General features: G+C 39.0%; 1 protein-coding gene across 1 annotated transcript in view; it reads right to left on the bottom strand.

Moving 5' to 3' along the window:
- Positions 1-1,935: 1,935 nt before the first annotated feature.
- LOC139731988 (protein farnesyltransferase subunit beta-like) overlaps positions 1,936-13,706 on the bottom strand; it is a 31,100-nt gene continuing 19,329 nt past the window's right edge. The window contains exons 7-12 of the mRNA XM_071642864.1: positions 8,597-8,683; positions 7,450-7,579; positions 5,544-5,718; positions 4,669-4,738; positions 3,298-3,412; positions 1,936-2,405 (exon numbers count right to left, since the gene is read on the bottom strand). Of these exons, the coding sequence (XP_071498965.1) occupies positions 2,307-2,405; positions 3,298-3,412; positions 4,669-4,738; positions 5,544-5,718; positions 7,450-7,579; positions 8,597-8,683 (676 nt within the window). The 3' untranslated portion in view covers positions 1,936-2,306. The remainder of the gene's footprint in view (positions 2,406-3,297; positions 3,413-4,668; positions 4,739-5,543; positions 5,719-7,449; positions 7,580-8,596; positions 8,684-13,706) is intronic.

Below are 13,706 nucleotides of genomic sequence, written 5' to 3'. Positions count from 1 at the left end.
ACTGCAGTGCCAGTACTAATGAGGAATCTTGTATGCCATGATAAAACGAGGTGAACGCAACAAAACGGGACGCCACGTAATAGGCCGTAATAAAACTTGGGAGGCAGTTCGTAGCGGGACGCGACAGAAAATATTGATACAATGTAGTCTAGCCTGACCAGACGCTGTGAGAACAGCATCTGATAGCTATAGTTCACTGGGGCAAGGACTGGAACAAACAAAGACTAAAATGCGGAGGGAGGAAAAACTAGAGAATGTCTCATCTACCCACAGCACACTATGTTTCGGGAAACAGGGCTGCCGTGGCCACCGGGAACATGATGCAAACGCAGCATAACAAAGCACTGTTACATAATACTTCCCAGATACACTGACGGCTAGCTTTGGTTATAGTAATTGTGAATGTGCCAAACTGAAGGAAGACAAAAACTTTCCTGAATCTGGGCAAAGATTTCCTTCCAAAATTTACTGAAGTGAAGCTCTGATCTTTCTAAATCATGTTTTTTATTCAACTTGGGGGTGGGGGGGGGGGGGAGGGGTTAAGATAAACACTGGTCATTAAGTCTTTTGCGAATTTTCAAACTTCAAAGGAATTCGATGGATTACAGTATGTCGCCACATGTAAGATCTCCTTACCTTTCAGTTTCTTCACTCGTACTAAGTACCTCTCATATTTCAGATGAAGCTCCTCTACACTGCTAATCAACTAGTACATACTACATAAAATGCAACCTACATGAGGACCTCAATATTTGCGCATCCAAGGGGGTAGCTTTTCTTTTTTCTGTTTTAAACAATGTTTTTGATAACTGGTACACCTTAACTTCCCATTTTTTCTGGCAATTCTTTACAAGCAATGTAGCAGTGTGATTGGCCTGCACTGGCTGCAGTACTAAAGCCACCCCTCACTAGCTAGGTATATATAGATATATAGCATTTATTCATTTAAACAGGAAAAAAAAAAACATTTTTAAACATTAGAGACTGCAGAAGTTGGTAAATTGCAATCTGTAACTCGATAGCTGATAGCTATTGAATGGTTTTATACATGTACCACACTTTTGGGAGGCACAATAAATAATCTTAATTCTTTTGCTCTGAACATGGGATCCACTGCTTGTACATATATACGTGAGAATGAAATTTGTGTGGGGATCTGATTGGTGTTTTCATAGCGGAAAAAGGAGAGATAAACCTGGAAGCCACTGTTACACAAAAAGCATGAAGGTGCTGCACAGCTTCAGGGAGGCAAAGTAAAAGACATGCTATATATCACTAGACAAAATAGAATAAAAATTCTGTCTGTCAGATGTAAACTTGCACACGTTTTTCCACTTGCCGCTATGTTTGTAGTTCCATTAAGATGCAAAGTCAAGATCAGACCTTAAGTAACATTGATTCTTCTTTCTCAGCAGCTTCCACTCCCTTGCTAGCTAAACTAGTACAAATATAAGTATCTACAGTGTCTCGCACTGGCAGTGAACATGATACATGACAACGATGATGACATCAAAATGTTTCAATGCTTATAAATGTATCACTACTGTTTTTTTTCTTCTTGTAATTATCTCAAGCAATGGAGATTTCCTCGAATATTTTCTATCTAGGTTTGCAGTTTCATATTCAAATGGGGGGGGGGGGGGGGGGGGGGGGGGGGCTACTAGCAGCTAGCACGACAGATTCAGTTGGTGGTAATATCAACACTTCTCGCCAGGACCACAGGGACCATACATGATGAAGCACAAAAGATCCTGGTACTAACAAGAGAAGATGCATCATTCACAAGTAGTTATCATTCTGGTCACAACAAATGCCTTCCTTGAGCTCTTTAAGCATCAAGGTGGCAGTTTTGAACCTTCAATACTCTTTTTTTCTCTGAGTCTCTCTCCTTTTTTTTTCTTTAAAGTCAGGGGGCATTGTTTTGGGTATAGGATGAGCCCCAGCACAAGGAAGGAAAAATACAAAAAAGAAGGACCAATCCTCAAAAAGCTTGCAATGTCTCCACTTCCTTAGATAACCGATAGAAATTCCTTTTGCTAAGTGCCATCTATCTTGATACAGTCGCATACTGTCATTTGTGGCATATGTACTTGATCACAAGTAAGTGTATGCTATGATGACAAACTTACTATGGAAAGAGAAAAAGAAAATAAGTGTCATGTCAAAAAGAACGGGTGGGGAAAGTCAAGTCACAGAGACAAGCTTGGAATGCGGCCATTCATTATGACACGACGCAAAGCAGGGATCGGCGCTGACTCGGTGGTTAGATGCAAGAGGGCGTGGGGGGGGGGGAGGATGGCCTCTGTTCATCTTGGGCTTGGAGTGGGGACAGGAAGAGAGCTGAAGTGTTGTGTGGCATTGTGAGCGCACTGGAGGCTGATGTTGTACACAGGATGGGTCGGCCTCTGTAGACAGATGTGGAGTAAAAAAGACACATGATGACAGTATTTGCAGAAAGATTTCAGTGCCACGACAACAGGATGAGAGATGAACTGTTACAAATTTTCAACATCATCATCGCCACCATCATCATGATCACTATAACCATCATCAACATCATTAGTATCATCATCACAACCACCGCCATCATTACCATTGTCATGAACCAAGTTAGTAATGGGATGCCAACATTTTCAGGGTAGGTACATCTAGGTACACTATCGGTACAATAGTAGTACAAAAGACACTACAGCATTTGACAGCTCCTTCAACAAAATCAATAACAAAACAACAAGAAGAATGCCAAATCAAGCTTTTAAAGGCTTAGACAAATTATCTTTAGTATGCAACTAGAACTTGATTGACCTGGCTCAAGTTGTAGGTCAAATGCCTGCCATTTGGTAACAGAAATGAACACGTTTTCTTCTTTAACGTCCTTTGTCATGCATCACTGGTCGATATTTGGTTTGGATCATTGTCCTTTGTGTGGTGCATTGGCCAATGACTAGTGTACTCTTGAATCTTTTTATAAGCATGTTTCCTTTTGTTTGACAAATTAATTAAGATGACAAAAACGATGCTGACGCACCCTACAAGCACCTGTTGATGATGTGGAAATGATTATGACTAGTCATCACAGAGAAAATTTAAAAGAAGATAGTAAAATGGGTACCACATCCATTAGGCAGCAGGGATTTTGGAATGCACTCATGAAGTGGCCTATTCATACTTTGGTACTGTAATTCCAGTATCTTCAGAAACATGTCGTGCTGGACATTACCTCAACAATCAATGAAATTTTACTAAGCACCTGAAAGTTTGACCAATTCAATTTCTGCCTCCACTCTATATCCTTACCAATTCATTCTTTGGATCCCCTAGGATCTCTTCTTCCCTGAGTTGACCTGCTAGAAAATGCTGAGCTATGGAAAGACCACTTAGACAGTAACAGGTGTGGTAGAAGTCCCTTGACCTGGAAAGACAGAATATGGTAAAAGACACTCTGAGTCTGGATATGCATGCGAGATGACTTGCAGAAAAATGTTCAAACTTCATCTTTGACGATGTTAAAACAGGGAATCTGTTTATAGGTGTCACTGACTGCTTCATTCAAAACTACGAAAAAGGACTCGAGTTTATGAATGCAGCAATGGCATTCATGAAAAACTGAGGCTTAATACGCAAGGGAAAACTGTTAAGCTAGAGTCAACCGTGCTTAAGTCAACCTCGCAAAAGTCGAATAATTGCCAAAGTCGAAGGTCTTTTCAAGTCCTCTTCTCTTTATATTCTATTGATTTTAATCCTTCATAAGTTGAATTTTCTCTAAGTTGAAGCCATTTCTTCCTTCTAAATGAAGTCGACTTAGGCAAGGTTGACTGTACTGTGATATGCAGTTGCATAGGTTGTATTTCTGCTACCTCCTTCATAATCTTTTTAAGAGTTCAATGGTCAAATGTCACAGACAAACTTAAAGACTCCCTGACATCCAATTCCAGTCTGCATCCATGTTGACTTCTAATGATGTGGTTAGGACTTCATATCACAAATCCTGGAATTTCGTGATTGAAATATGCATGAAATGTTTTTGATCATTTCATTTTTCCCTACCCACTATGCTCCAACCCTTTAAAAATCTTTCTTTGCTTTCGTGATGTCATCAAGAGTAAGAGTTAACTAAAATAGAGTTAGCATAATAATACTTTATGGTATACACCTTGCCATAACCAGGTACACTAGCTCACAACAGCAAGGCAAGTTTCATACAATAAGATACAATTCCACACATTTTCTTGCCCTTACTCTCAATCCTAGAACATTTTCAACACAGATATGACCTTCAAAATGGAAAGCTTTGGAGGTGCTCTTGCGAATTTGTGAGTTAGTTTAGGCATAACATTGGGCACTGTGATGCTTATTTCAGGTGGCTTTATCATTGATGACATCACAATACACAAGAGAGTTGTTATTTAAGAGGTGAAGCTTTAATAGTGGGTGCATATCAAAAAAGAGAGAGAATTAAACTGATAAAAAATCTGCAAAACATATTTTGATTAAAAAAAAAAATTACAGAATTTGTGATTTGTAGACCTATTGACATCAGCAGAATGTAACAGCTCAGCTGTCAGGGGACTTTTAAGCTTATGAGACGGCAAAATTGTCCATACATGCCAGCAGCAAGAAAGTATGTTCAAAGTGATTACAGAGGACACATGAAGCGTACACACTTACTTTCCTGGTTTGTCTATAAGTCCACCATGATGGTTCTGGCAACACAGTAGTACATACTCCTGTAAGGCTCCTAAAAAGAAGATAGAATCAGTGCAAGAAAACAAGCATGAGAAAAAAAATGGTAATGACACTACATAGGTACATTACTGGGCTACAGGAAGTCAAAATCCAAATTAATATACTTGGGCAACATTCTGCTAAATACTATGTAGGTAAGTTCTTTAATTCAGAACAGTCTTCACCAGCAAATCAAATTTGAGGTCTATTCATCCCAAATTCACCATAAACTGAAGAGTTCTTTGATATCATCATGTTATCATATCATATTCTATCTACTCATTCACTCATTCATTTATACATTTATATTATTCATTCCTTCACACACACATACAAACATATATTCATTCATGCATTCATTTTGTCCTTCAATTAAGCAATCATATCAGTACGAATACACTCGTACAGCTCTGACATTACATTTCCGATGGATACTGCCGAAGTCAACTGTAATTTCATGAATTTTAGAAGAGACTCCCACAGGGCTTTCACCTTAAAGCACAAATTTACAAAGAATACCAGAAAATTCTGAGTGCTTGAAATTTCATATCTGATTTCAGTGGTTCATGAAGGGACAAAAACATACTCATCAGGCTCCTACAGGCCAGTGAATTTAGCTATGGCTTTACTATCAAATCGGTCTCTGCTTCTGCTGTATACTGAACATTAATGTTTTTTTTTTTTTTTTTCAATCTATGTTTTCCCTCTGTGCCAATATGTCAGACATACATTGTTGGCATTGCTAAGTTCACAAATTATACTTAAAAAAAGAAACAACAACAACAACAACTTGGTAGCCATGGCAACAGTGGACTCACTCTGGTCAAACATCCAGGCCTCCATGCTGAGAGCTCTCTCTTCCTGCTTGCTGAGGATGGAGTGGACGAGGGGGAAGGCGCCGGCCTGCCAGAAGGAGTAGCACCCGTCCACCAGCTTGTTGGTCCGCCCCTGGAAGCCCCCCTCGAATCGCATCTGCCGCTGGGACAGCCACCGCTGAGAGCGACAAGGAATCAACATACAAACATGTGCACTCAACAACAACAAAATGACTGTATGTGTACCGAGAGGTATATTTTTCTTTTCCGCTTTTCTTCAAGGCGTTGAAGTAAAGATAGTTAAAGTGGAATGTACGTAGACAATAATTTGAGTTATCTGGATATGTACTACAGCCTGCAAGCAGAAGTTCTCATTGTCTACATTCTTAGAACAGTGCACAACAGTGCACTACATGATGTCTGCTTTCTCTTTATGAACTGCATAAGAGACAAAGATCCTGCTCAAGTCAACATCCACAAATGATTCATCCACAACTGTCACTAGATAATCATTCATAGGTAGTGTCCCATCCATAATCTATAGATATGATTTATGGTACAGTTTCAAATTATCCTCAACACTTTCATCAGTGTATCCTCAAAATTTTCATCTGTGACATCACTGCAATTACTGCCACAGTCATCATTCTATCATTATCATAATCACTGACACCATTATCACCAGCAGCCATCATCATTAGCATTAGGAAATATTTGTCCCCTGTCACCATTCATCATGAGAATCTTCATCATCATCTATCATTACCATCAATGCTACCTCCATTGCCATCGAAGTACTCATCAGCATCATTGCCATCAAACGAATAATGATAAAATCACTATCATATCCATCATCAAATTACAGACTCTGTCATCAGCATCAGCAACTATGAAACCATGCTAATATCACTCATCAACATCATAGTCATCAAATCATTACTAATCATCATGACCATCATCTAACTACAGACACTGTCATCAAGCAATTATTTACAAGCCATTAAAATTGCAATCAAATTAATCATCAACATCACTGTCATTGAATCATTACTAATTATCATGACCATCATCAAATCACTGACACCATCATTAGCACCACCAATCACTAAGCCATGACTGTTGCCATCAAATTAATCATCAACATCAGTCATCAAATTATTATTACTCATCATGACCATCATCAAATCACACACCATCATCAGTACCAGCAATCTTTTAGGAGCCATTAAATTTGCCATTAAAGTTAATCATCAATTTTATTGTTATCAAATCGTAATTAGTCATCATGACCATCATCAAATCACTGACACCATCATTAGCACCAGCAATCACTAAGCCATGACTGTTGCCATCAAATTAACCATCAACATCACTACCATCAACTCATCACTAGTCATCATGGACAACATCAAACCACAGACACCATCATCAGCACCAGCACTCATTTATCAGCCATCAAAATTGCCATCAAATTAATCATCAACATCAGTCATCAAATCATCATTACTCATCATGACCATCATCAAATCACACACCATCATCAGCACCAGCAATCTTTTAGGAGCCATTAAATTTGCCATTAAAATTAATCATCAACTTTATTGTTATCAAATTGTAATTAGTCATCATGACCATCATCAAATGACAGACACCATCATCAGCACCAGCAATCAAAGTCATCATCACCAATTCATCATCACTGTAATTATTATGCATCACTACTGCATTATTAATCATTATCATCATCTGTAAGGTATTTTCACTACCACTGCTATCATTTCCAACATTAAATCATAATCAATACCACTACCACCATCATCATCATCATCATCACCATCAAAATCCAATAAAATCACCAACAAGACCAAACACCACCACACAATCTCTCCCACCTTCCTCCTCTACTCACCAGTAGTGCCTGTACATCGCATAGCCTTTCATGTCCTAGTAGAACCAGAGCAGCCACACTGCAAAACATGTATCCCCCATGAGCCTCCATCCCTGGCTGCCCGGCGAACCCTCCTTCGTATGTCTGGCAGCTGGGAGTCAAGAAAGAGATCTTGCTGTTTTACTTCTCTCTTCTCATTCCGTGCATTAAAACCACTGTTCATATGTTGGTGGTAGTCTTAGCACCATAACCTTTGAATAAAATAATGTATACAATATACTAAACTACTACTAATACTACTACTAATACTAATAATACAATAAACCTTTGAATGAAATAACCATTTCGTTCATTGGGACTGACATCCAAATGTTCAACAAACAGTACTGTAGGCCGGATGACTAATGTATTTAAATCTGAAAACACTTTTTCCTGAAGGCATAACGAAGAACTTCGTAGTTCCTCTATTCTGATGAAGCAGATTGTGATACGAGTTTGAATGCATTAGCTGTTGCTACGCAGGGCAAGTTTTGGACATGTTTGGGGGTTGTCAGGCCACATATTTGGTGCACAAGTAGGCATAAAACTACAATGTACCATTCATTATTAGAGCATGATGACAACTGGTCAGTACATGCATTTCATTAGGCATGTAGATTCATTGCTGAAAAGTACAAAGAAGTTTAAGATAACTTTCCCTTGAAAGCATATTGCTGCAAAAGTTTTGATATACATTTCTTTGATAATGGATCTCAAGGTTAATACATCTATACAATAGCTCTCTTGAGACCATGGTATCTACATTATCTACAGAATGTCATTTACAGATGGTAATCCTGGCAATCATATCACAGTCATCATACATATTGTATTTCCGGAAAACCAATGTGCTGAGAGTACCAACATGGAAGTGACTATGTGAAGCACAGCACTATGAGAGTGTTGTTTTCCTTCCTCAGTTTAAGATACCATGTTTCAGTGCTTTGTGTTCTTTCAGTACTCTCCTGCACACTGCCATTATTATTTAGAAATAATGCCCTAGATGGACATCTAAGGAGATATCTCATCTTTATAGAATTCTTCTCTTGTTATTTTCAGATTTTTTTTTCTTCAAATTTAAAACCACAACAGGATGAAGATAACTGGACTGATAAATTTCTTCACCTACCTGACAATCCATTCTGCAGTGCCGTCAAACATGTCTGGCGTGGCAACGTTTGTCAGAATGGCTGAAACTGCTGCACAGTATGCACCTCTGTAGGAAGGCATATGGGACGACAGATAACATTACCTCTTTTCATTAAGAGTTTTTCCCTTTAACAAATGTAAAACTGAAAGAAGTCGTATTGGATAACAGATAACATTACCTCCTCTAAGAATAATTTTCCCTATAAAGAATGCACCTCTGTAGGTGTAAAATGACAGATGATACTACCTCATCTATCAACATTTTCTCCCTTTCAAAAATGCATCTTTGTACAATGTATTATAGGATAACAGATTACATTACCTGTTCCATGAGGTTTCTCCCCTTAAAATAAGAGTTGCAAAAAAAAAGAAAAAATCCAGATATCAAAAGAAAGAAAAAAACCCACATAAACAAGGCGTCTGCTTATTTGACGTAGTCATTCCAGCTATTTTCATCAATGCAAACAAAATCTAACATTTGATGTGTACCTATACAAATGTGGTTTTGTAAAGTTCTACAATGTATGTATCATCACGACTTCACATCACAAAATTATGATTTGCTCTTACCATAACTTGTCTTCATTTTGTTACAAAAAAAAACTCAAATGTCCCTTTAAACTTAAGAAAACTAATTCATGGAGTGGTGACAGACAATTTATTGTGCTAGACTCCAGTTTCTAAAAATAACATTGATTGCTCTATAGATCCCCAGATGTTATGATTGGGTAAAGCTGCGTTATTGACGTTTTCTACACACTGTATAATTTGATTACTGGGAAAAGGTAATTGTATACAGATATGACTGCAGAGGCAAATTCAAATGAGGTATCTTGGAACATTAGATGAATGAGTGATAAAGTTATGGTCAAAATGTATATGTTGTAATTCACGCCAAAAAGATAAAGGTCGTAAAAGTGAGTTTAAAATTTGTGTAAGTATTGGTGTTGTGTGAAAATACAGGTTTGGGAGTTGTCCTTACAATGTCCACAATTTACACAGTTATACACAGACAAAATATTAACACTGTGTGCTTCAATAGTTAAAGGATTGATTTCTACAAACAGTAAAGGAAAATGCTTCGCACTTGTGGATCAAGATCCAGTGCTTGTGGCATTATGTTTAGTACAGCTGACTCCCATTATAATGAAGTCCTTGGGACCGGCAGTTTTCATTCGTTATATCGAAATTTTATTACAACCGAGCAAGTACACAATAAAAAAAATAGTGCCGATAATGTTGCGGCCTGAATTTTATTTCGTTGTAACCAGATTTTCGTTACAACCATGTTCATTATAATGGGAGTGAACTGTAATCAATAAACAACAATTCATGTATATGGAAAAGGGTAAAAATCCTTTAGTTTTCCCTACTCACACCCCAAGAAAGCTACTGTCTTTCCATTATTTCTGCCCCACCTCTTTTCACTTTGTCTCTCACTGTACTCATTGCTCTGATTATTTCTTGTTTCTATTTCCTATGAAACCTATAACACCTTGATGATTCTAGCAATGTCAAACTCTACTCAATGAAGGAAAACTTAAATGTCACACTATTTGGGGGGATTGAAATTACTTAGAAAGTAAAATGATACAGAAATGAAAGACACAATTTGATACCAGCAACAGATGAACACACAAACTTTCACAACACACAAACTGGCACACACACATCAGTAAGGACTGACAAGCGGCAGCAGAGCGATTTTACAAGGTCAGCAGCCATGGGTAGTTTCGGGTGCGAAAAGGTTAAGCCCTACTTTACTCCGTTACCTATACAACTTCTACTCTGCATAGAACCATTCATTGTGAATCCCAATTATGCCGCACTACTAGAGTTTTGCGCTTTTCAACGAATGGGCACACTCTCTTTCGTCTTTCTGTTACCCCTACCCATTATCATCACGGCAAATTAGCAACAGGTACTAAATAGGATTAAGAGACAGATTTGTCTACTTCTCCAAGGGGGGCATGGATCTCATCTTAAGCCGCAAAGCAGACGAGATTTTGCCGGATCAAAGCAACTGGGCAAGCCATAGAAAATTTCTGAGCTCAACCAGCCGATGATGTCAACTTGCTGGGGCCAAAAAGCCCTGCTAAGGAGTCACAGTTCAGGGGACTGTAATGGACTGTTCATCTAAATCTCAATTTACCATTGGGGGGGGGGGGGGAGAGAGAGAAACTGACGAAGAAGCTTTTTGATAGACACACTCTCACGTTAACTACTGTAAAACTCATTAAGGAGTGAAAAATGAAGGGATAAAGTCTTCCAGCTCTATATTATTGTCCATCCATTAAAAACCATGAAATGTTACGAATAATGCCCGTTGGCGAGTACATGCTTCTGTGAGTTTGCCAAACCAAACTCTGTTCTCGGCCACAATACCCGAAGTTTGTCTCATTCAAGTTCATCGAAACATGCCAAGGGCATGTGAATGGATATGAAGAAAAAAATATTTACAACAACATTGATGCTAGGCAACGTGAGACGTGAAGCCATTCAATCTGTAAACAACGCCCCATAGATCCTTTTCTCTCTTGGGGTACAGATACATACAACTGACCCCCCCCCCCCCCCCCCCACCACCAAAATTGTGCTTCCCCTCCACCAATCCCCACCCTACTCCATCCCACCCCATCCTAACCCTCATCACATCATCCTTCAAACCAGACGGGTGAAGCGAAGCAGAACCAGCAAACACTGGGCTTTGTTGTTTTTGTCATTTGTATTCCCCCCTTGTCTCCCGATCATGGCTACTTTTCAAACTCATTTCCCCGTGGAGAGTTCTATAAAAATTCTCAAACGGGAACTGCCAGCATGGCCAGTTGTGTTTGCACTGGGACACTGATCCTTGCTGGATTCCCTCTGGCACTAAAGCTCTTCTCTGCACAAAAGACATCAGCGCAAAATCACCTGTCAGAACATACTGGAGTAGTACTTTACTCCTCAGCTCTGCAGAGCAAGAACTTTTAACCCATTGAGGATGGACTGATTTTGCTACAACATGCATTTCCCATAGACACTTGCCTGAGTATACTCGGGACTGTCCTCAAAGGGTTATGCCATCAAAAGAAACAAAAAAGACGACAATTGACGTTTTGTACTCTGGCATTGATACTTGAGGATACTTCGAACAATCGCCACTCAAAATAATTGCAACTGCTATGGCAAATAATAAAACACCCTGACCTGACTGCCCTGACCTGATTCAGAAACCTGACCACTTATTCATTCATCATGGAGTTGCCCTAAATTACCTCTTCCCTTGTCGGTGTGAACACAACTGCAAAAAGGCAAAATATTTTCTGTAAGCATGACTGAGCACCAGTGTGAACACCTCCCATAGTTACCGCAAGTCCCTCGGTGGGCAGGGCATAGACTCGGTTCCAGGCATGGGTGATTAGGGGGGCTATGAATGGGACGGCATTCGTACTGCGGGAGGTCTCGGCCGATCCGCGGGGGAGCACACTGCTCCATTCACGAGGAGTTCCTCACACAATCAATGATTGTTGTGCAAAACAATCTGGGCATACTCCACGCCTGACATGAGATTCAGCATAAATCAACGAGAGAAGAGTTCGTCTGCATCATCATCACAAATTCCCACAACTTCCACACATCAGAGCACCAAAGCTACGGGCAAGCTGGCCGATAACGTGGCATTTGCCATCTTGCAGTGGAAATTTGTATCCATTTGCTTCCGACACTCCTAAACCAAACAAAAATAATCATCAGTATTCCACCGCTCGTTGGTCGCAGAGATTACAAACCACCAGTGAGCGGTGCACAAAACCCTTCTGCACTGACCCCAAGTCCTAGTGGTGTAGTTTTTGTGAGCTTGTAAGAGACAAAGCTTTGGAATGCTACAGTATCTGGTGATGACTGAAGCACAGCTAACTTCGCTCTGTAAAAAATTGTGCCACGACATGTAGCCCAAAGAATCCCCATCGGTAGCTGTGAGAGATAAATCACAGAGGTGAGTACCTTTTCCTAATCTCTGAACATTTCTACAGTCTTGCTCACAATTCCGACAAACAACCTATGCTTAGAGTTTCGTAACATTATGAGTGATTATGGCAAAAGGTATTAACAGCACACATTCAAGATTAAGACATATGGTGTAACACTGTAAAAGTGGATATTTCTGCGCTCGGCCAGTTAAGAAGAGTTTCGCATTTTTAATTCAACGGAATCAAGACATCAACAACTGGAAAATATGACAAGCAAAAATATTTTTGTGTGTTTATTTCCATGCTGGCTTCTGGTTGCGCAAAATGCGCAAAAATTTCAACACTGCGAAAATTTCGACTTTTACAGTATTATCAAAAGATACTGAAAGTGAATATACAGTATTGCATATGCCATGCATTTGGCAAGGCTTATTTTTCACCAATCAGGACTTTCCAACAATTTTGCGAGTGGTTTAATTCGCAAAAAATAAAAAACCCTGCCAAATATATGGTGTAGATATTATTTTGATTAAGTTTCTTTTTCATGCAAGCAATGAAATGGGACAAAGAATTCAATTAATAATTTGTGTAAAATTGAATCAATTAGCAACAAAGTAATGGACAATATTACATGCTACAATGACAAAAAAGGTAGCCTTGGCCATGTGACAGTGATATTTGTTGTGTTGTACTGGATGGGTCACTGATTTTGTGTTCATTTGATAGATACAATTGATCTATACAACCTGTACTTTTGTTAAAATCTAAAATTATAATCTTTTCACTGCAAATCATCAAAGATAGAAGGTAATTTCCTTCATAAATCCCCCCCCCCAAAAAAAAAATCAAAAACAATTCATCAATTCCTATATACACAAAGCAATAATTAGTGTAGGAATTAGAAATTACATTCTCAGTGAGTTATCATGACAAACCCATGGGAGGCTACATTATATCATTCACTTAATTAACATGGTCAAAGCTTCTCAAGTGCTCTGTGTAATTCTTCTCTGAAATTTCTGATATTTTATTGCTTTTGCATTCCTGCCTCTATTCAATACAACATCCTGCAAGAAGTAGCATCTCGTAGCATACATCTGGGGGGCGTTTTATCAACGAGTTCGTCGGAGTTTTCACCGA

The sequence above is a fragment of the Diadema antillarum genome, unplaced genomic scaffold, assembly GCF_040938485.1.
Source record: "Diadema antillarum isolate AM-2024a unplaced genomic scaffold, OU_Dant_1.0 scf00000023, whole genome shotgun sequence".
NCBI lineage: Eukaryota > Metazoa > Echinodermata > Echinoidea > Diadematoida > Diadematidae > Diadema > Diadema antillarum.
Note: the sequence above shows the minus strand (reverse complement) of the source record. Positions and strands in the feature narration are given on the sequence as shown.